This window comes from Synchytrium microbalum, assembly GCF_006535985.1.
Source record: "Synchytrium microbalum strain JEL517 chromosome Unknown SmJEL517_scf0014, whole genome shotgun sequence".
NCBI classification, from domain to species: Eukaryota; Fungi; Chytridiomycota; class Chytridiomycetes; order Synchytriales; family Synchytriaceae; genus Synchytrium; species Synchytrium microbalum.
The window spans coordinates 341,050-363,953 of record NW_022158363.1 but is presented as its reverse complement, the minus strand read 5'-3'; the positions used below and the strand labels follow the sequence as shown (position 1 = coordinate 363,953).

The window sequence follows — 22,904 nt, the reverse complement described above, 5'->3', positions numbered from 1 at the left end:
AGATAATCAAGCTTACTACATAGAGGTTTGACTTTCTTATCGTGCCTACAGGGCAAAGTCTGCGAGCGAATGGAGGTGGACAAAGTGTGACTTTGAAGAATGAAGGGATGTGTTCGCATTTAAATTGTGCCCCGAGACATACCACAGTACGATACGTTTCGTTGTCGTACTATCCACTCTTGATACTCCATTTGCGGCATTGCTTCCTTGCAAACATCCTCAAACATCCTTTTCTCAGCATGCTTTTGGAGACATCGTATACGGTGCTCTGCATTTCTATGCTACATTCAGTATGATCCAGAGGTATTCGATATGTTTTCCTGAAACCTCTCAAGTGGTGTAAAGTGAATCACGACACGGAAATTTTACCACCATTGAACAAACCCAACAAAATCGTTTTGTTGAAAAGAAGACAATAATGGCGGATAGTGAAGCAGTGCCAGTCCAGTCAACCAATGCCGACGCATCATCTCAACCAACACAGGAAATACCAGCTACATTATCAGATCCTAAACCACAATCAACAAAGGGATCACGATCAAGTTTAACGACCAAAGTCAAGAAAGACGGGACAAAGTCGAATTCTTCGTCCCGTATTGACCTCGCATCTACAAAATTTACTTCGAATTTATCTAAATCCAAGGACAAAGTCGGCAGTAAATCACGAAATGGATCAACAAACAAACTCGCATCTTCAAGAAGCACCTCAATGAACAAGTTAGCTCCAAAATCTAAATCCGGATCGAAAGCATCGAAACTGGATTTGTCTGTTGATGCTACTTCAACTGAACCTGAACCGTCTCAACCAACATCAGCAGTTGACCACATTGCTGAAGCTACATACATACCTCTAGCAAAAGAAGAAGAAGAATCTGTGGAACGACCTGATACTCTACGAATGGCCAAAAGCATAACTGATTTGCTGGCGCTAGACGGTCTAGAACCAGAAGATGTTGTGGACGATGTTGAATCAGACGAGCCCATCCACAACGGAGGAGAGGATGGGGAAGCAGACCCAGAATACGAGCCATCTTCTGCCAAAGTGCTTCAAGATATTATGAACTCGCCGGTACCAACCAACACGCTGCCCATAGACGCCGTAACATTCACCCACGCGGACCCGAGTGCGGACCCAGAAGACATGTTTGGTGGTACATTGTCTCTAGGCCCTTCTGCATTATCGCAATCCGCACTTGATGACGACGAGTTTGAAAACACCCAAGAAGAAGATATGATACCACCGTCGACTCCTACGATCTACGCCGAGAAGAATGAGGATGCTGACGACTCCGACGATGGCGATGACATGAATCAGGAGCCGGATCCCGCTGATTTACAAGATCGTGATGAGTTGATTGAGGGGATTCGGGAGGCTTTGGAGACTCGTGAGAAGCTACGACATGTTAATTTTGGATTGCAAGCTAAACTTGCCGAGTATTTCAGACGTAAACGAGTAAGTGGGGCCCCTAAGAACATTGCAAAGAGAGCATTACTTTCCAGTTTGCTCACGTCTCGATTATTCCTGCTGTAGGCCGAGGAAGTTCGAGAAACTGACAAGTCTGGAACAGACCAAGAGCAGCGATACAACCAATGTGTCACCTCCATATCGGATCTGACCGAAAAACGAGAAACACACAGTATCGCACACGCCAAAACCGTTACAGACCTTTCTGCAAGATTATCCACTTTGAAAACCGAATCCGACTCCAAGAGCACAGAATTCACGTCCTACAAACGTCGCATCGCCAAAGAGTCCGAGAATTCTAGAACAGGACAGCCAATACCATTTAAAGCCATTGATTCAATTGAAATTTTAGAATCTCGCAAAGATGCGGAAGTTTCTGCTGTACAATTGGAACATATACGGTTGAAGAATCGATTGAAGAGATGTGAATTAGCTCTCAAGCAGCGTGAAGAGCTGGCTGATGGGCTACATCTGATTGATTTTGAACAGCTGAAGATTGAAAACCAAGCGTATAATGAGAAGATTGAAGAGAGAAATGAGGTATGTTCCTATCAATCAGGTTGCACCTTTTGTGAAGCATCTGATCCTCAATCTCCTTGACGCACAGGAACTACTGAAATTACGCAAGAAGATAACAACTGTGGTCCAAATCCTAACCCATGTTCGAGAGAAGCTTCAATTTGTGCAAACCGAGAACGAAGTACTCAAGAAGCAGATGTTGGCAATTGATGCTCAAGTTTCTGACGGACGGGATGCTCTCCCTGCCGCAAAAAGGAAGCGCGATAGTCTGAAAGCTGCTGGTCTTGATTTGAAGACTAGAAATGGTTTGCTCGGTAGTAAAGACTTGTTAAGAGACCACGAGAGTAAAGTGGTGAGTCTTGTTATGAATCTCCATCCTACAGATAGATGATTTTTACTGAAGCTTCATTGTGGATTAGGATGCCACTGAAAAGATCAGCTTCAAGCTCGAGATGCTTAAGTCTCATCATGAGAGTTTACGTGCCGAGCAACAGAAATTGAAAAGAGACATTGCCAAGACCCAAATACTTCAACAAGCCGTTAAAGCACCTGCCTGAAGTTGAAACCAATACACATGAATTAGAGATCTTTTGCTCAACGAAACTTTACGTAAAATTTGGCGCTTTACAATCAGTCCAGTCTCAATCAGGAGGGAGCCAGTGCAAATTGTTGAAGAATTGTGCACAAATATGGACGTGCCAATGAAGTGGTCATCTTCGACCAGTGCACCTTTGTTGAAGAATTGCGAAACAGCTATGAACTTAATTGACACTCGGGCCCTATGTCACACTATATAGAGCATCAGTGCTTCATATCGCTACCTTTTCGAGCCTTTTGTGTAAGTTGGATCTGTATATTTCGCACAGTTTGGGTCATACCCCCCTTGGAGGCAGTCAAATCCAAGAAACGTAAGTTCAAGATCATTCCAAATTAGGTTTCATCGAAATACGCCAGAGCTGGTGCCAGAGGTCAGCAAAATTTAGTCAATGTCAAATCTCCCATTTTGGAATCAGCAGTCCTCGGCAGATCAGCAGGGTAACATTCCTTCATATTTATTCAAGTCTTGAATTAGCGGCTATTTAGTATTAGACCTCTTGCGAAGGCCGAAAGACGACTTTCCGTCGAATGTTTCATCCAACAGCATCGTTTGACGTGTTTCTCCTAGTTGAGGCAATATTGAACTATGTAGTACAGCACTTATAATGCTCATTACTCAACTCGAAAACACGTCTCTTCACTCCTTTCTCCCCCATTGTTCTGGATTAAACCTGAACAAAAATGTGCCTTTCTTTCCTAACATCCAATCCAACTAGCATCCAATTGAGGATTGGAAAGACGGTCTAGAGGAGCAAGGGCCCGACCTCCAGACCACTGCAGGTAAGGATATATAGCATGTCCTTTGATACTCTTTTTGACTCCTCCTACCTTCCATCCACAGGAATCAACCTAAGGATGGGAGGTAGATGCCGGCGTGGCATTGGCAGGTGAATACTCGTCCCTTACTTCTGTGACACTACCATCCGATTGTACGTAATGGGACGACATTCGACTAGACCTTTTGGTTCTTTGAACTTGAAACACAAAACACGGAAACAGGTTGATTGTCTGCGAAACAGTGTCTTTCGTGGGATTGCGTACATGCTTCGTTCTCATCCTACTACGCGCGTTCTCTACCTGACAGAGTCGGAGGAATGTGTTGCTTGACTGGTGGTCAGACACCATGGACGCAAAGACGAAATGCTTTATAGAGTGAGGAGGAAGCAGAGTACTTTGAACGATGAACGAATTTCCAGTATTGTTTGGACCTTGTCGTACTTCTGCATCAAGTACATACGTCCTGTGGAGTGGTCGTGACTGTCATAGTAGTGGAAGGAGTGAAAACAGGACTTCTGCAACTCCATGGACAAGATCATACGGTGCAACGAACTGGCATGTTTCCATTAGATGCTCTCGCAACGAACGGAGAGTCTACGTCCAACGCAAACTATGGGACATACCTGCACTACGCGGCAGATAAATCACCATTGAAAAGTGATGTCTCTAGGTTTTGTAAAGGGTAGGCACTTTTCCAGTTTTGAAATCCTTCTGTCGTTTTCTTGAGTAAAGACGTATATGACGAGACTTGTTACAACTATTTTATAGATACTGGGCCTCAACGCGCCCTGACACCTAATTGTACCGCCAATCCCTTCTGAATACCAAATCCCATCCAGACACCGCAAAGAGAATGAAGGACATCTCCTTCAAATGCAGCCTACTTAAATCGAAAGAAGTTTAAAAATCTGCAAAAGTGCAACCCAGTAGAAAAACCAGAGGCGTCAAAGTGAGCAGGTAGTGAACGATTTGTCATCGCCATTTTTGTATGGAGATGATACATCTAGAAGATATCATGACTTCACAATTCCAAACTATCTGGACTTCACCATTACAAAAGAATGAATGCTACACTGTTTTTGGGATAAGATTCAAGAAAACAATGGACTGTCAAGTTGATCACACGCCATCGTTATAACTCGGGGAAACATCAGATCAAATCGCACTTCCCGTTACTGTTGTCCCATCAGACAAGTCTCCTAAAATAAACGACTCTTGTTTGGACTAGCCGTAACAACGCACACCAAAACAAAGTTGTACCAGAATGTGGCTCAGCCAAGGACACTGTTTCTTCTCCTGTTGGACCAAATGTTCAGAGAAAAGCAACGAGCTGGATACGAATAAAATCAGATTAGCGAGGAGCTTACCAGAACTGGAGTGAGGATCCAAAAGTTGCAATTCGTGCTTTGGCTCCACGTCCATTCCATTCAAAGACGACCTTTAAAAAAGCACATATGAGTTAAAAAACGGTAAAGGTTCAGCGCTAACGTTGTGGCTCACGCATCCGCTTTCGTCACTGTGGGTTTCCAGCCTTTGCCGTTCCAACCTTCCAGCGCAATGGAAACAACCACAGGAACAAAGCATACAGCTGCAGCGTAGGCCATAGCGACCTGATAAGAATAAGCTGAATACAATGCTGCCCCTACTGCTGACCCAACCATATACCCCAGCATGTATGCTAAATTTAACAACGTGTTGACTTGTCTAAAACAAACGCACGTCAATACAGAAACAAACCCCTTCTAAAACATGTCGCAAAAGTACCCGATCGCAGTCACGTCGACCTGTACCCCCGCCTTGAAGCCAGCGATAAGTAAAAGAGCACACAGAGCGTCAATGAGGAAATACCCAATCCATATAACGCTAACATTTGCCCCTCCGGCTGCAACTTGCATGATGAATGACAACGTCAGGCCAATCGAGCCTATGGGACAAGGTTACTCAGAGTTTCGGAGACTTGTTTCAAGTGTTTCACACGAGGCTTGCCCCAAAGGATTGTGTAAAAGGATCCCCATCCATCCACAAGCCAGCCCAATGACGGACCAAGAGCTACACCAGCCATCCCAACCACACTAACGTAGCCGATCATGGAGGCTGAGTATCCATAAAAATCGGACAGGAAAAATGTGGAAGCATTTAGAAAAGCGGCCAGCTTTCGGTCGCACGTGAAGGCGTTAGAGCTCGTGCTTCACCGAATAACATGCAATCTAGCCAACAGTAACTTACTCCAGTAGAACATGCAAAGGCCACAATCATGCACTAAAAAGAAAAGGTTATCAATCCAGGCAAAAAAGCCTGTGAAAGGTAAAGCGTACGATTTGAGTCTCATGGTGTTGACAAAGTAAGACCATGGACTTCATGAGACGGTAATAATTTAGATGCTTTTGAGTTGGGGGTACGTCGGGCACCACGAAGAATTGTGTTAGGCAAAAAGCAAGAATGAGGCCCCCAAATGAAAAAAAGGCAACCTAATAGCACCTTCATTAGGAAAAACGAAGAGGGGGGAAATACAAAACTTCAGGCTTGCCTGCCAGCTGGCATATTGCCCAATGGGGCCACTGACAACTCTCCCTGCAAGAATACCCAAAGACCTGGCCCTGACGTTCAGTACGAACCATAGGTAAAGAAGATGACATATTTAGGAATAATTCAGTATACGTACGACATCGCAAACCCGTTGACAAAACCAAACCGCTCTGGTGTAGAAAGGAGAGCCAGAATGGAAAAATACATGATGTTCGAGACAGTAGCCAGGCCAGTGATGAATATCATAATCATTAGTACAGCGAAACTCGGAGCCAGCCCAGCGACAAGATTGAAAACGCCATACAAAAGCGAGCACCAAATAAGGGGTGCTCGGTAACCAAGAACATCCTAATGAGCACTTTGGTGAAAACACGGGGGACGTTTTGAACTCATATTAGACTCCATACCACAAGTGGGCCAACGAACAGGTTTGAAATTCCAAAGCCGGCCAAAGTAACAGTAGCCAAGTTTCCCACCGCATTCGTTGAGATCTATTTGAAACCACCAGAAAAGATGATTGAAAGAAAGGGTGAGCAGTTGTGGGGAAAAGCTACCGAAATCATTTCTATTTCGAACCTACCTGAAAATCAGCTGCTATTAGTGGTAAGAGAGGATACACCATAAACTGATTTCATGTTGGAGCAAGGCGTCAGGTTTTGGATGAAGTGAACTTGATCCTACCAATCACTACTCACTCCTGTCATAAAGTGGATCAAGAGCCCAAAGGAAAGGTACAGCATCAACGGTGTCGTGAGTCTGAATGTCTTTGCCTTGTATCGAGCAGTAGGCGGGACAGGAATGCCAAGATGGTGTGGTTCAAGCTCTAAAGTCTTGATAGTATCAGCGTTCTCTCCTAGTAGGACGGGGTTGGATTTCTTTAGCTACACCGGAAAAGCTACACACTAGAGGCAAGATGCCTAAAACTACCTTTCCCCTCTTCTGACATTTTGGCTCGAGCAATAGAATACTGTGAAGAGCTTCGTTTCGATGCGCGAATACTACGTGAAGCTTGACTCTCCTGCAGAAGCTTTCCACAGAGATAAGAGCCGAACACGTGACCAATAACACCCCTGGTACTCAGGCTCAGGTAAACAGGTCGTACATACACCGACAAGCCCACCTATTACAAAATGACACCTAGTAGCAAAACTAAATTCGCGTCAGTTTTGAATTACAATTCATAGTCTTCATTGAATCCGCGGCACTTCCTTTTGTCCATTCTCTTTCGCTGATTATTGAATAGGAAACGTAGGGGATAGACAGGCTCCATCGTTTGCGACGGAATTGCACTTTATGAGTCTCTAATTGTTCACATCGCATGGGACATTCCCGGCGGACGCAACCAACGAAACAGGAAAATCGTTCCCAAACTTGCCCAAAATATTTCTACACTGCTGATCATCTTGCCCAAAATATTTCTAATCTCATCGTCTTATAGATTTCGGAGAGGTTTCACGAGCAACATTACGAATGAAACAGCTCGTTGCTCCTACTACCACAGCTGGTCTCAGCCCCGATCTGGATATGGAATGTAGTGAAAACAGCTCTTCTGAAAATTTCGACTGACATTCTAATGTTCAAGTTGGGTGATCTCACTGACACTCAACTGAGTCGTAGTATTGTATTCGCAAGTCTCGAAGTCGATGGTGCCCAAATCCAGCCTCAAGGCAATGGTGTCTTCAGTAAGTGGTTGGCCGCAGGCAACACGCCAGCAAATATGAATAGTGCCCAGATCTTGATTGAATCTGGATGGGTGGCGGGTGGTGCGCCGCTTGGGTTTATCCCTCTTCAAGACGAAGAATTGATGTTTGAATATGTAAAAAAAAGCAACAAAGGCAGTAGGCGTTTGATATATTTGTGTCTCAAGGAGGGGAATGGATTTCCGTCGGCCATTGACCCTGCAGCGATTGATATGATCGTCAACTGTACCTCTGAAGAAAAGATGCATGCCTTTATAGTGAAGGCTGATTTATCTCGGGTTGACCTATACTATGCTGGAATCTTCACGACTGGCTTTGGCAATACAAGGAATCGAGTGTGACCCAGATTTTTCTCTAAAAAAGAGTAGCTAGGTCTCGTAGGCCGCATTGAGTCGACATTGACATTGCCATTGTTTCTCGCTTGTCCGACTTTCCAAATCAATGTAAATAAAACTTTCATCAATGTACGAAAGGCGTTGATTATTTATGACGTATAGGAGGAAAAGGACGCAACGATATCCCCTCTACCATCGCTGATATTGGCAGAATCTTCGATTATTTATTCGTCTCCACATACAAGTCCCATACCAAGATGCAAGGTTTTCTTGATAAATTCTAGATAGAGGCTCCAATGCTGTTACCTATTCCAAAATGAGTCTGGTTGAGACAGAATCCAGCACTGGGTCCCTTCTACTGCAATCAACACATCGTCAAGTTTGACTTACTACTAAGGTCGAGCTTCGTCATGGTTGTATTGTCTTTCAATGCATCTGCGATAGCTCTAGCTCCATCAGCTCTAATACTTTTACCTATTTAGCAAGAAGCGTTATTAAACTGATGGACCTCACCGGGATGCATATTCACAAATACCGCAAAGCCACACGATACGAGTATGAAAGATGGTATGTATTTCAAACAAATATCAATCGTCGTATTAGTAACATCTACATTGAAACAGAAACCGAAGGCAAGGTTTTCTTAATGTAGCTCTGAGTAGAGGCTCCAATGCTGTTACCTATTCCAAATTGAGGAAGGTTGAGACAGAATCAAGTAGTGGGTTGCCTTCCACTGCAATCAACACATCGTCAAGTTTGACTTACCACCAAGGTAGAGCTCCGACATGGTTGTATTGCCTGTCAATGCATCTGCAATAGCCCTAGCTCCAACATCTCCAATGCTGTTGCCTATTCCGAGATGAGGATGGTTGAGACAGAATCAAGCAGTGGGTTGCCTTCCACTGCAATCAACACATTGTCAAGTTTGACTTACCACCAAGGTAGAGCTCTGACATGGTTGTATTGCCTGTCAATGCATCTGCAAAAGCTCTAGCTCCAACATCTCCAATCCTGTTGCCTATTCCGAGATGAGAATGGTTGAGACAGAATCAAGCAATGGGTTGCCTTCCACTGCAATCAACACATCGTCAAGTTTGACTTACCACCAAGGCTGAGCACCGTCATGGTTATATTGCCTGTCAATGCATCTGCAATGGCTCTAGCTCCAGCAGCTCCAATGTTGTTGTCTATTCCGAGATGAGGATGGTTGAGACAGAATCAACCAATGGGTTGCCTTCCACTGCAATCAACACATCGTCAAGTTTGACTTACCACCAAGGCCGAGCTTCGTCATGGTGGTGGTGCATTTCAATGCATCTGCAATGGCTCTAGCTCCAACATCTCCAATGCTGTTGTCTATTCCAAGATGAGGATGGTTGAGACAGAATCAACAAATGGGTTGCCTTCCACTGCAATCGACACATCGTCAAGTTTGACTCACTATAAAGGCTGAGCACCGTCATGGTGGTGTTGCCTTTCAATGCATCTGCAATGGCTCTAGCTCCAACATCTCCAATCCTGTTGTCTATTCCAAGATGAGGATGGTTGAGAACGAATCAAGCAATGGGTTGCCTTCCACTGCAATCAACACATCGTCAAGTGTGACTTACTATGAAGGTAGAGCTCCGTCATGGTTGCATTTTCTTTCAATGCATCTGCAATAGCTCTAGCTCCACCAGCTCCAATGCTGTTGTCTATTCCAAGATGAGGATGGTTGAGTAAGAATCAAGCAATAGGTTGCCTTCCACTGCAATCAACACATCGTCAAGTTTGACTTACCTTCAAGGCCGAGCTTCGTCATGGTTGTATTGCCTGTCAATGCATCTGCAATGGCTCTAGCTCCAACATCTCCAATGCTGTTGTCTATTCCAAGATGAGGATGGTTGAGACAGAATCAAGCAATGGGTTGCCTTCCACTGCAATCAACACATCGTCAAGTTTGACTTACCACCAAGGCTGAGCACCGTCATGGTGGTGTTGCCTTTCAATGCATCTGCAATGGCTCTAGCTCCATCAGCTCCAATCCTGTTGTCTATTCCGAGATGAGGATGGTTGAGACAGAATCAAGCAATGGGTTGCCTTCCACTGCAATCAACACATCGTCAAGTTTGACTTACCACCAAGGTAGAGCTCCGACATGGTTATATTGCCTGTCAATGCATCTGCAATAGCTCTAGCTCCAACATCTCCAATGCTGTTGCCTATTCCAAGATGAGGATGGTTGAGTAAGAATCAAGCAATGGGTTGCCTTCCACTGCAATCAACACATCGTCAAGTTTGACTTACCACCAAGGCCGAGCTTCGTCATGGTGGTGTTGCCTTTCAATGCATCTGCAATGGCTCTAGCTCCATCATCTCCAATACTTTTACCTATTCAGCAAGAAGATCGTTATTAAACTGATGGGCCTCACGGGGTGCAGGGTCAGAGCCCCGCTTCCGCCAAACGATTACTAAGCAATTAGCAAGCATCATATAAAATGCTCGTGCCCCACCATTTAAATCCCAGCGGCTTTGGTTCTCCAACCCAGAAAGAAAAGGATACTTTGCAATACGGGCCTTAGTATCTGCCATTTGCTGTCGATTCCGTTCCTCCGCTTCTTGTCGAGCCCGTTCCTCTGCTTCACGACGTGCCTTCGTCGCAGCCCCCAACATGGGGGCTGCAGCTGCCTCTTGTCGAGCCTGTTCTTCGGCCTCTTGTTGAGCCTTCAGTTGTCGTTTCCGTTCGTCTTCCTCCTTTCGAACTCGTTCCTGCACAAGTTCATCCAAAGTGTTGACGGATACGACATCCAGACGTGCACCAGCCTCCGCATCATGATCTATCAAAAAGTTGGCAATGTCGTGGGCCCAAATTTCATTTTCTTTGGTTTGTGACAACGACTGCCGAAATTCGGCTGCCTCGACGACATTGGATTTCAGCTTCTGGGCCAAGCCTCGGCTCGATAGACGTAGGACATTCATAAAGCGGGTAGAGTCTACAACGTCAACATGTCCAAAAGAATCTCTCCAAAACTTTTGGACTTGAGGAAAGTCTCGCAGAAGATTCATTGCCGTACTGCTTTCCGATCCTGAAACTGATAAGGTCAGCTATCTATATAGTTGCTGTTGTTTTGTTCCAGGAAAGGATACGTACCAGAGAGACTGACATTGGTCGATCCTGCTGACGACGGCGAAGGCAAGGAATCCACCACCTTTCTAAGGCCACCGAAATGAAAGTTAGAGTTAAAATGCCCATCACAACCAAAATCCCATTACCTCTCTAACAATCGTTTAGCAGCTTCCGGATGTCCCAACAGAGCGGCCTTTTGATACAGTTCCACGGCCAGAGGTTCATTCCTCATTTCGTCACCTAGTCCATCTTGGACACATCGGCCATAAATGTAATATCCAAGAGGATTTCCAGACAGCTCCATAGACATTTTCGCCCAATATACCGCATTAGCATAGTAGGAACCTTGGAAGGCTCTCTCAGCCAATACGCCACTTCTGTCCGAGTCCACAGCCACTTGCTTCTGGTATACCGCTTGTAAACCAGGGATGAGACTCCTAAACAACGGGAATGAGATCTACGTCAGAGGTGTCGACCTGCGAAATCCACTTACTTGTCGATTCCGTATACTTTGACGCCTTGAAGTCTAAATATGGCTGCAATGGTTTGTCGAATGGTATCATGACTTCTACTCTTTGGATGTACGTGTTTGGTATCGGGATACACAGAGACATCCCAATTTTCAAATGTCAGCATTCCACCTGATCCATCACGACTACTCAAAAGCACAGGATAGACCAAAGCTTGGCGATTTCTATGCATTTCCAAAGCTCGTTCCCACTAAAATTCATTTGGGTTTCAGATATCGCAAACACCATCACCTGTGGTTTCCACTTGCCTCCAACAACACATTGTCTCCAATTTTATCGGCCGTGCTGAAGCGGGACACGGCCTCTTTCGAGATTATCAGAATAATGACGCGTGAACGCATCAAACCAGCCACGAAATCGCCCTGATAGGATTCTCCTATTTGCAGACACTCTACATCTAGGTAGGCATGCATTCCAACCGGCGATAGCATATAGTGCAGTAGCTTGGCGTTCATACCATCACACTCGGCTCTATGACTGGAACGAAGGGACGTTCAGTGTACCAGTCACGAACGTTCATTTTACGTACTAGTACCTGATGAAGAAGGCATGAGGTCCATATCCTTGCAAGCACTGCCATCGAGGAATCGGTGCAAATCGTCTGGCGTACTCGTCCAAAGCATCAGACAAGGCTAAGCTTATGAAATCAGCCATATCAGGGTAAACCACAACTGTCGACTGTGCTTACCAGAAGTATCATGTACGTCCTGTCGTGGTGTACCAAATATATCGGAAATGTCGCTCTTGTTTTCTTCCAAGTACAATTTGACCTCCGCGGCCGTAGGTCGTTCATCGGCACTGATGGATAGACAGCGAGTAATCAAATCTTTAAATTTGGGTGGACAGGTCCAGTTGGTCATATTGGGTTTGTTTCCCTTCTGAAACCACAAGATATTTCCAGCAGTCAGCTTGCTTGATGCTACTCCAAACGGCCCAACACACGACGCGATCTCCGTCAACAGTACTCCTAGTGACCAAATGTCGCTTTTGACAGACACCTGCAACAGGTAATGCGAGTGAATAGTATGATCTATATTATTTATGCTACTCTAGGCACTTACTTTGCCACCGGTTCCAGTTGCTTCAGGTGCGATATATGCTGGGGTTCCAACCACTCGAGACATGGAATTCGAGTGACTGGTCTTTGCCAAACCGAAATCGGCCAACTTGGCTGTGCCATTGTCATCCAGCAAGACATTGGCAGACTTTAAATCCCGATGTATTACACCCTTTGAATGAATCAGACATAGACCTGCTACTACATCTACCGCAATCTTGTATCGTTTCGGCCACTCCTTGACCAAACTCGACAACTTGGTGTCCAATGATCCACCATTCAAATATTCCATGACCATGTAGCGGAACGGATGTATCTTGATGCTGTCGGTATAGCCATAGAGAAAGACGATATTTGGATGTCGGAATGAAGCCAAATAAGAGACTTCTCGTTTGAATTGTTCTAAGGCGACATTATCTTGCTGTACATGGAGGCATTTTGCTGCGACAGTCCCTCCAGCATAGGATGCCTTCTCCACTGACCCACCTCCTCCTGTCCCTAACGGCTCTCTAGGACTAGGGAACGTCAGGCTCGACTCCTCTAGTATCAACGTATCCATACAATCAATGCGGGTGGTTTTTGGCTGCAGAAGTTTTGAGGCTGAGGTGGTCACTAGTACAGTTGACAGACACGCAGCTTTTTCTTTTGGAGAGACTTATCTCAATAATATGGAGCGACCAAGAATGAGCAAGTAGACGGGCTTCTTTTCAAGTCGCTTCTGGCAAAGGCTTCGTTCCGCACGATGCGTTTGTAACACCCTTGATTCACAATCCAAACTTCAGAGCAGAAGTGGATGGGGAAAGCATGCCAGAAGGAGGCAGAACCTTTGAAAGTTCAGTCTCCTACTCTTACCCCAAACTGGTAAGTTGTCAAAGCAATTTGCTGCAGTATGAGTGACGAACGATACTTGACTAGCCAAGCCAACCAAAGTTGGTTCCGTCCTCGAGACCTACCATGACCGTTGAGTCACATCGCTATGAGGAATCCTCCACTGCTACTAAAACCGGGAAGCCTGCGTCTGATGTAGCTGTGGTGGATCAAGACATCCAGCGTGCTAACGATGTAACGGCTAAAGAGACACAAGTCGTACAGTACTTGACGGCATGAGTGAGCAACACCAGTGATTCGACGTTGAGCCTGTCAGCCGTGCCGATTGGCCCAACACGGTGTTGCAAGCTTTATGGATGGATGGGCACAACCCCTATATCAGTGTTTCAGGAACTCCAAGGAGTAGAGAACTTGATTGAAAGTATTGCCAAAGTGCGTTTGACGCCTCTTACATTGTACGGTTCCTGTGGTTGATTACCATTCTGTCTAGACACATCGTTTGGCGAAGGCAGTATGGCTGTTCAAACGCGGAACGCTGACGGTAGGATGATCGCAGTGGACAGACTGGCAGTGTCTGTATTGTCTGACGGGCTTTCTACTTGAAGGTGATTCGGAACCGCACCAAAGGAAGTGGTGAACCTGATTCCTCACGTGCAAAAGGACCGGTTACGCATTATCAAGATCTTGTATAAAGTCAAGGGCAAACTGAGCGACGATGTGGTCAAAGCTATCAAAGATCTCTTGGTGTCTATCAAAGATTACTTTTCAATATCAAGACCGGGGGTACTTGGTACGATGCATTGCGCCAACCAACGGGTTTCTGGCCTTTTGACATCGCTCCTGTACTATTCACAAGTAACGTGGTCCACGATTCTCGTGGCAGAACACTAAAGAAGTGTGTGGAGGTAGTCGACGCCATCTGTGAGCTGTCGGTTGAAACAGTTGACACACGCTGGAAACGTCGCTAATATTGTGGAGGTCAAAGAGAATATAGTGGAAGTCATACTATTGGAACTGGTGGCAAAGTCTACATGTGGTCGCGAATGAAGCTAGACAACGTTGGGTGACAGGACATATCTCTCCACTGGATAAAACACATTATTTGATTTCTTTGGCTCAAGGTATGACCTTCGCTGATACTGAGGGTCCTGTCGATGTGTCTGAAATGGGTCGCCGAATGCTACTTTTGCGACATGCCAACATGAGTCGAAGTAGTAGTCAATGTAACGTGCAACACGACAGGCGGACCATGTCGGACGAATGTCTCGCTACCTTTGCTCTAAATGCCAGGCGCTTCTTAACTGGTATACCACTATCCTTTGCTAGCAACATCGCATATATGGTATCAGTCAAGTCGATTTTGGATGGGCATCCGTATTGTGAGACAGACAATCTCCGGCTGACCATGTGGCAAATCAATGACTATCCATATATAGTCAAACCAAAAAAATTGCAAGATTGTATTATTCAGGGGAAAGTCGCCTTGGTGAATGACCAAGTATCTCTCAACGCCGAAACGGATGCTTTGCTCCATGCTTTGTTTGAAGACGCCTATGCTCCAGCTGTATGCCTTTTGAAACAACTTCAATCATTTGCAGTCACATCCCATAATTTGCAAACTGGGATGTTTAGTTGTAACGCTCTAGAGAGTGGTCGAGCATTGATATTGGAGTCGGCAGCGCAGAATAATCGTGTTGAAGACATTCTGGATGTTTGGAGTTCCATGGACTCGAAGTCGCTTTCGAAATTATGTTCATGGGACGTGACTCGTGGAAAGACAAACTATTCTGAGGTTAAAAGGGTGAAAAGGGTAAGATATGTAGGACACTAGTAAGGGAAGGTATTTGACACAGATTGTATTAGAAAGACATCAGTATACTTGGTAGTGTGAACGCCAAAACAATTCAGCAGAGAAGCGGTCAATCAATTATCGAGCGCCAGTAGATTCCAAGTATTCGACGACTTGCGTATGACCTTGCAGTCAAGTGGGGTGTATCCAAGAGCCTCTTGATTTAACTCACCTCCCTGTTCGAGAGCGGGTAACACGTAGTTGACAGAAACAGAGAAATGGGGTGTAAAAGCACGCTCTGACCTTCTCAACCAAGTATTTGACAACTTCCAAGTGTCCACCAGCAGCTGCAACCCACAGTGGAGTTGCGTTATCATTATTAGGTTTGTTGACATCACCGCCCTGTTTGACGCGGTACTTGAGAACAGTTAATGCCCTTTCAAACATGCGACAGCGCGAGGAGTTTCTCCACCGTCATCCACCAAGTTCACATCCAGTCCCTGTTGCTGTAACAATACGACCATCTCTGTATGGCCTTTTCTAGCGGCAATGTAGAGCAACGACCGATTCTTTGATGTTGTGATGTTCAAATCACCACCATCTACATGGTATGCCTTCAGCATGGGTAAAGAGTTGACGGCAATCTCGGGATTTGTCGTTCTCAACAGCAGAGTACATATACTGCCATTGCCAGAGTCAATAGCAGCGAGCAATGCTTCCACACCACGGATCCTTCTATATTCGTCGAGCATAGCGGGATCAACGGATACCGAGTCAAGATGATCCGTCCAAAATCGTGTGCCATAATATACAGCAATTATATCTTTCAAGTCTTCGTCATTGGTGATTTCGAGGTACTGTGGATCTATAGGACCCTTCAAGACATTCAAATATTTTTTGACGTATACAGGTAAATCCGGAAACCGAATCGAATTGTGTCTCGTACTGTTGACCTTCCCATTTATATGTGTTGATGTTCAAAACGCAACAGGCAAAAACAAGCTGATTAGGAAAGGGTATACGAATTATTCCTGAAAACATTCTGAAGATATTGTTTTCGTAATTAGTCTCTAATTCGGAAGGGAATATGTACATGCTTAAGATTCAGATACCCCAGGCGGAAATCTTTGGAATCAGTTTTGGAGCATATTTTCTGTATCGATCGCCCTATAAAAAACACCAAAAACGGAAAGAGCAGCAAGTATATGGCGAGTTTGAAGAACTGCTTATCTGTGTTTTGTAAATGTTTCTCTCGAAATTTGGCGTTTCAATTAAAGGTTGGGATTTAACACAGAAATCTGGCCTTTTGGCGAAAACACGGATATAACCACCAAACACTTGAAATATTACCAGGGAAACAGAGCCACAAACATTCTCTATTTGCCGCTGCGTGGTTTTATTCTTTAAGCTAGATCGAATTTAAGTTTTGACGAAAATTGAGTATGTTTTCAAATCCCGCTTGTCGTTTAAGCACAATTAGTCAGGTTTGCACTTTGCCGTAGTACTGAATTTCAGTGATCTGTATAAAACAATAACTTTCCGGTCGTTTATTCTCTGTATCCACCCTGTGAAGATGTCGAACGCCAAAGGACGAAACGTAAAGCTTTGCCACGAGAATGACTTCCATTTGAAGCAAAAATACAAGAATTTACCAGCTCAGGCTACATACCTCTCTCAATGAAGGTAGTGTAATAGAAGAACAAGTCTAGAAGTCAAGGCCAATGCTGAAACAAAGAGCTGTTGAATAGGTCCTCTTGGAGGTCGTTGCAGAATCAGTCCAAGACGAAGAAATGCCTTATAAGGTCGTCGACTATTTTATGACTGCCATAGTTGCAAGATGGAACTTAAAAATCAAGAGTGGTAAACGCACTGCACCATTCGTCCTCACATAGGGCTCTCAACAAAAACTCTTTCAACCTGCAGGCAAACTTTCTGTTAGAAATCCATCTTCAGGTACTAGATATGGGTGTCAATTGGCAATCACTAGCTAACTCCTTGACTATTCAAGTATCTGCGCCAGCATCTCGTGCTTCAAAGCGGCAAGAACCAATTCCTTCTTCCGGTAGTGAGCCAGAATTGTCGGATAAGGTGCAGGATGACGATCAGCCAACCTCCAGACCAACGGTCAGCACTACAACTACCAGAAGTGCCAAAAAAGCCATCTAACAAACAGCCTACAAAGGGTCATCGTCACGATCTCGAAACAAGTCTAAAGAGAGTTCACAAAAGAAAAGTGGCCAAAACAGTACACAGACAGGCAGTCTCGAGATTTCTCAACAAAAGGAGCTATCAGAACCTTCTTTAAAAACCTTCCCAAGCATTTCGGTGGTGCAGTTGATCGACGTGAAGCCCTTGACGGAGCCAGCACCTCGCTATCCTTACTCAAGTGGAACTAGGACTTGCTGGATTTTAATGACTCTAAAAAGAAAAAATTAACATCGTATTTAGTGGTCGGTGACAACAGCTCCATTCATCATCACTTGCCTCTCAAATATGCTAGTGCTCTTTTAGCATTTGTACATGTTCTTAAGCAAGAAGAAATTTGGCAAGTTGACTGGGATGTAAAGTTTGAAATCCAAGGCCACCAGTGTGCACAGGGGCTGCAAAAAAGTAGCCGGTCCTATACTCAAAATGCAGAAATATTTGTGACATCAAGAAATGGACGTCAAGACTCGAATAAATGGGAGCAATATCAAAACAGTCCCAGTAAGGGTGGCAAGTTCAAGTATGTCGATGAGGTCATTCAAATGTGAGTGATTTTGTGTGGTGGACTTGTTTTGTGGCCCCGGCTTGTACATGGCAGTTGGTAATAGTATACAAACCTGTCGTAAACCACAAACGTAGAAATGCAAGACTCGACGGATTGAAGTACGTTACTAACCCCTGCTGACTCCATTACAGTCCTCGTAATACAACACTAAAAAGGCAGACCAGAGTGTTGCCCAAATCTCCCCTGCTGAGTCAAAAGAAATTTTTATTTCTCACCATACACACGCTGTACATATAGACAGCTTTATTGACAAAAATACCAAGCACGATTACTATGAGTCCCTCTTTATCCTATACGAATAGTATTGTACACTGTTGTCTGTCCAACCGAAACAACCAGCTGGCGCCATTCGACGTACACCGGTGGTCTTGCTTCTACTTGCTCTTTCCTGGCTAAGCCATGGCCCCATATCAAAGGTCGTAACTAGTACCATACCAGTTTCCTTTACATACGTTCCAACCAAATGGCATAGTTGGAGATGCATCGGCTCAGTAAATTTCAGGCTATCGACGAAAAACATAAGCGAAAGTGTGTAGAGACAAAACGACTGCTTGACTTACTTGTTGGTGAACAGCAATTCACAATACTTTAACTTTTCAATCAGATCAGCTGCTGGACGCATGATGTCACCTTGAACGACAATGACTTTTTCGGCCAAGAATGTCATATTCAGAAGGGTTTGGTTTTGTGCAATCAACGTTTTTGCGTTATCGACCAAGTTATCTTCGATCTCGACACCAAATGAGTGACAACCAGTTTGGATGCTGACTGCCAGACAGACTTGACCGACTCCACAACCTAGATCTATAAAAGTGGATGTCGGGCCTAGACGAGACTCCTCTATAATACGACAAATAAATGGGTGCTTGGCTTCTCCGTATGTCTTGTATCCAAAGTTTGACGGTATATACATAAGATTGATACTATCTTGAATACGACCACTCATCAATTGTGAGAGTTGCGACCTCTTAGCATGAGAGGTAGTGCTGAACCGGCTGGACCTGTTGGGTTGCGGATCGTCAGGTTTGGTGCGGTATCTGACGGGGGGATGCCAACCAACCAACGAACGATGGAACGATGGGCGAGCCTGAAAATTGCGTTTCAACAGGTGATGTAAAAGTGGCTTCCTTCAAATCATTACGCTCTCGTCGATACTTCACAGCACGTACATGTTTTCAATCCTGACCCGGGAGACTAGCTTGCGTTCCGATGCAGCACGGCGCCGTTGTCGTTGGTATTCAGCTCTACGTTGTAACGTATTTCAATGAGGATTCATCCCGTAAATCCCAGATTCCATCGTTCCAAATGCATTTCCCATCAATTTCTTACCCAGTCACAGCATTGTCGCTTTGACGAGTGTCTGTTACCAAGTCTTCCCGCAGGTGGTGTTCTCTGTAGTGGCGGTTCAGTGTACGGTTTGCCTTGAAGCTGCCCATGCACAGCGAGCACTGAAACATTGGCCAACAGTTTTGGTGCGATATTAGACGGGGGATCACGGCCAAACCACCCAAGATACGACAACCAACATACCCGAAAATTAGATTTTAAAAGGATATTTAAAATTGGCAAGTTTGAATTTGCATGCTTCTCTGAATGTATCACGCACATTACAACTCATGTGTGTTATTGAACTGAAAAGAAGAAGCACACTACAAACTACAGTACTACTACAACCCTCAAAACGCGTCCCCCTTCCTCATGCGAGCTTTAGCTGCAGCCCCACACTCTTCATAATAGCGATCCCAATCCGGTGAAAAACAAGTGCGGATGAGACATTATCGCGAACAACCTGAGACTTGACGCATGCAGCAGCAATACGACGGAATATAGTGACAGCTTCGGGAGCTAAAACGCCAAAAGTATGGAAAGCGAAAGGAGGCTGAAATCCAAGGCTAGCAGCCTCACATAGCAGACGTCAAAGTGACGCGTCAAGCCACACAGGCACACTTGTCTACAACAGAGTGAACAAGAACAGTAAACTCCTTTGTCAACGAAATCCGTTTTTCGGATCGAACACCAAAAGCATGTCAGACCATTCTATATCTGTAAGGGTCCAGGGAAGAGGCTTTTGGTGGAACCTACTGATCACTGACTCTAGAAATCATTATTCATACGAGACTAGTGATGATGAAGGTCCACATATTGCAAATTGTTGCAGTGTTGCTACTATTGTGTTGGTTTGGGAACGCCATTCCAAGTGATGAAGTCAAGTCGACTTCCATAGTAGCTTCATCAGATTTGAAGCTACGTTCCAATATCGAAGTGGATGTTCGACCAGGTATTAGACTATGTTTGTGTATGAACACACCTTCGGATATTAATTCCCCTTTACTACAGCTTTTTTTGATTTCAGGTATCGATCTGCGACCGGACCCTGAACTCTTTGTTGTTCATTCTGAAATCCGGTTCTTGTAGAAGGTGGTCCGACAACAGTATCTTTTGGTTGGTTATCGCAACACTAATTTGTGCGCTAATCTGCCTGGCTGTGCTTTATGGTATGCCATTCGTCTCGCCAGCTCATAAACGCTTGAAATAACCTTCACTCCTGAAGTGTTGATGAAGAAGATTAATACTGTTGTAACAAAATGGGGAGTTTGGACGACGATCGGGCCATATGTAGAGAAGCCCGTGTTTGTGCTCAGGTTGCTCTTACTGGTTGTTGTCATAGTAGCCTTCTTGACACGCCCAAGCTTGAAATCGTTTATGAATGTTTCTTGGGTTCCGGCCTCCGTTGCAAGTAGGTTTTAAGTCGAAATGATTTGAATACCTTCAACCTCTCAGCGTTGACTTTTAGGTTATCTGGTTGATTATGAAGACTTTTATCTGTTCGCTATCGGTAGTTGGAGGTCCGCAAGCGGCCGCCGTGAATGGTTTTTGGGTGTCTTTGGTTATTGGGCTCCAAACCCTTTCTTTAGTCTTAGCGCTAAAATAGCAATGCTCTGGCACTGGGATTCTTGGGATTCTTTCATAAACAGCGCCGTCGTTGACCGACGGATCAGCGGTATCTATCGTTCGTCTCGGACGTTTTCAACACCGCCTTCAGCTTCATACCAACAACTGTGGAATGTAAACGTCGTTAGCTTCATCGTTTGGCAATGTCTCCCAGGACCTGCCAAAAGCTGGATCTCCTCTCTACTCAAAGTGTCTTGTGATACTGTTATTCACAAGGGAAGGTTCCACACTTTAATACTTGCTCCGTTGGTATCCACCAGTCTCGAGACTCTTTTTTATAGGTGGCTTGATATTCAGACAAGACTGGAGCTACCGGTGTATCTGGACCCGTTTGATCTCCCACTGGCTTACGTTTTGATTCATCTAGCAATAACAAGTTTCGAATTGTGGAGGAATCAGAGAGCTGGGTTCGTCCATGTTGCCGTGTCCCCTTTTTCTGTCTTGGCGAGATGTGGCTGGGTGTTGTATTTTATCCCAGTGCAAATGATGATGCTCGGGGTGTTGGAAGTCCTCGTCGGAACAAAGCTTGGTCTGCCGCTGGTGGCCTTTGCTTGCCTCTGTATCTGCCTTTGGTATTCAGGATATTTTAGAAAGACTGAAGGTAACAGGATTGTCAATTTGGAAAAGTCCAACGGATGCTGCGGTTCTAACTATTGCCATAACGACAGATGAAGGTTCGGAATCTGAAAAGAACTTAAAACGCCTCCGGAAAAAGATTCGTGATTGGCTGTCTGACGCCGGAAAGAACGCTCTTGATGCATATCTGCTGGAATTAAATAGGTTTCAAGCACTAATTAAAGAGGACGAGAGAGAGGACGAGGGACTACTGTATCTGCTAGGCACAAAGTACCTGGGGCTGCTTCCTGACATCGAGGACGTATTGACCTCTATTCAATCATCGGCAGATCCGGTGAGCGTCATAGGTGACCATCAACAAAATCTGACGCAACTAAAGGTGGACTTCTTTAAGGAGGAACAAGAAATCATTGAACAGATTGAGGTAATAAATACTTCCAATTCAAAAATGATCAAATGGTTTCAAAACGCTGATTGGGTACATTGAATTAGGAGCGCAAACAATAGTATGGTCCGAAGGGGGGGCGCTTTCTACTAAAGGACAAAGCTGATAAGTCAATATCTATATATATCTCTCAATTCAGTACACATTTGCTTTGTTGTTACAGCTTCGTGCATTCTCCTGACTAGTTTTCATCGAATCTACAAGTGAACATCTTTGTCACCATCGTCCTCATCATATACCATCTCTCCAAGAATCATTCTCAGTTTCAGAATCAGACTGTGGTTCCAACAAGAATGTCATAAGCTTTCCATTTACAGATTCCACATCTGGACAATTTTTTGCATCATCGAATCTATTATTGTTGTATGAGTACTGGATTCACTGAGTTTCTAGTTGCCCATAGCCTGCTTCAGACTTGCAGGAATGTCTTGGAATGAAGTGCCTTTACATGTTGGTGTGTTACAAGAGCATCTTACAGTATAAAGACGTTACATTACGATACAATCGCATTGATTCATTGAGTGATTGTATTTCCGAGTCTCACACAAACATGAAACTATGACTACCTCAGGACATGATTTGAGGTGTTTGTACATTATGCGATCGCTGATGAATACAAGGGATGCGATGTTCCATATTACTTTTACTAGTAAAATTCCATTTCTGTACGCTTTGCTCTTGTCTGTAATGTCTGGCAATTCCATCTTTTCAAAAAACCAAGCTAAAATGGACGAACAGAGTGTAGCGGACGTGTTGGCCTATTTGGAGCGTGAGAAGGCGAACACTGCCTTGTCTGCAAATATTCAATCTATGGAATTATTCAATCGAGTCATGGCCTTTATACGTGAAAAGCAGGAACATCAACATCAGCAACAAGCACAACAACATCAGCAGCAACAACCACAACGAATCCAAGAACTGCTATTTACGCA

The 22,904-nt window shown here is 44.6% G+C and overlaps 3 protein-coding genes across 3 annotated transcripts; 1 reads left to right on the top strand and 2 right to left on the bottom strand.

Annotated features, from left to right (window-relative positions):
• Positions 1–418: 418 nt before the first annotated feature.
• Positions 419–2,541, top strand: SmJEL517_g03011 (uncharacterized protein; the record flags this gene model as incomplete). Its single annotated transcript, XM_031168939.1, has 4 exons — positions 419–1,453; positions 1,532–2,005; positions 2,073–2,336; positions 2,404–2,541. The coding sequence occupies 4 exons, from the start codon at positions 419–421 to the stop codon at positions 2,539–2,541; spliced, it is 1,911 nt and encodes a 636-aa protein (XP_031025074.1).
• A 5,987-nt stretch (positions 2,542–8,528) lies between these two features.
• Positions 8,529–13,171, bottom strand: SmJEL517_g03010 (uncharacterized protein; the record flags this gene model as incomplete). Its single annotated transcript, XM_031168938.1, has 19 exons — positions 8,529–8,599; positions 8,685–8,768; positions 8,854–8,937; positions 9,023–9,106; positions 9,192–9,275; positions 9,361–9,444; positions 9,530–9,613; positions 9,699–9,782; positions 9,868–9,951; positions 10,037–10,120; positions 10,206–10,289; positions 10,412–10,984; positions 11,050–11,111; positions 11,172–11,462; positions 11,519–11,745; positions 11,816–12,026; positions 12,091–12,187; positions 12,244–12,553; positions 12,617–13,171. The coding sequence occupies 19 exons, from the start codon at positions 13,169–13,171 to the stop codon at positions 8,529–8,531; spliced, it is 3,237 nt and encodes a 1,078-aa protein (XP_031025075.1).
• A 2,192-nt stretch (positions 13,172–15,363) lies between these two features.
• Positions 15,364–16,190, bottom strand: SmJEL517_g03009 (uncharacterized protein; the record flags this gene model as incomplete). The annotated part of the gene is made up of 4 exons (XM_031168937.1): positions 15,364–15,465; positions 15,533–15,631; positions 15,712–16,104; positions 16,176–16,190. 4 exons carry the CDS (start codon positions 16,188–16,190, stop codon positions 15,364–15,366), a joined length of 609 nt encoding a protein of 202 aa, XP_031025127.1.
• Between the last annotated feature and the right edge of the window lie 6,714 nt (positions 16,191–22,904).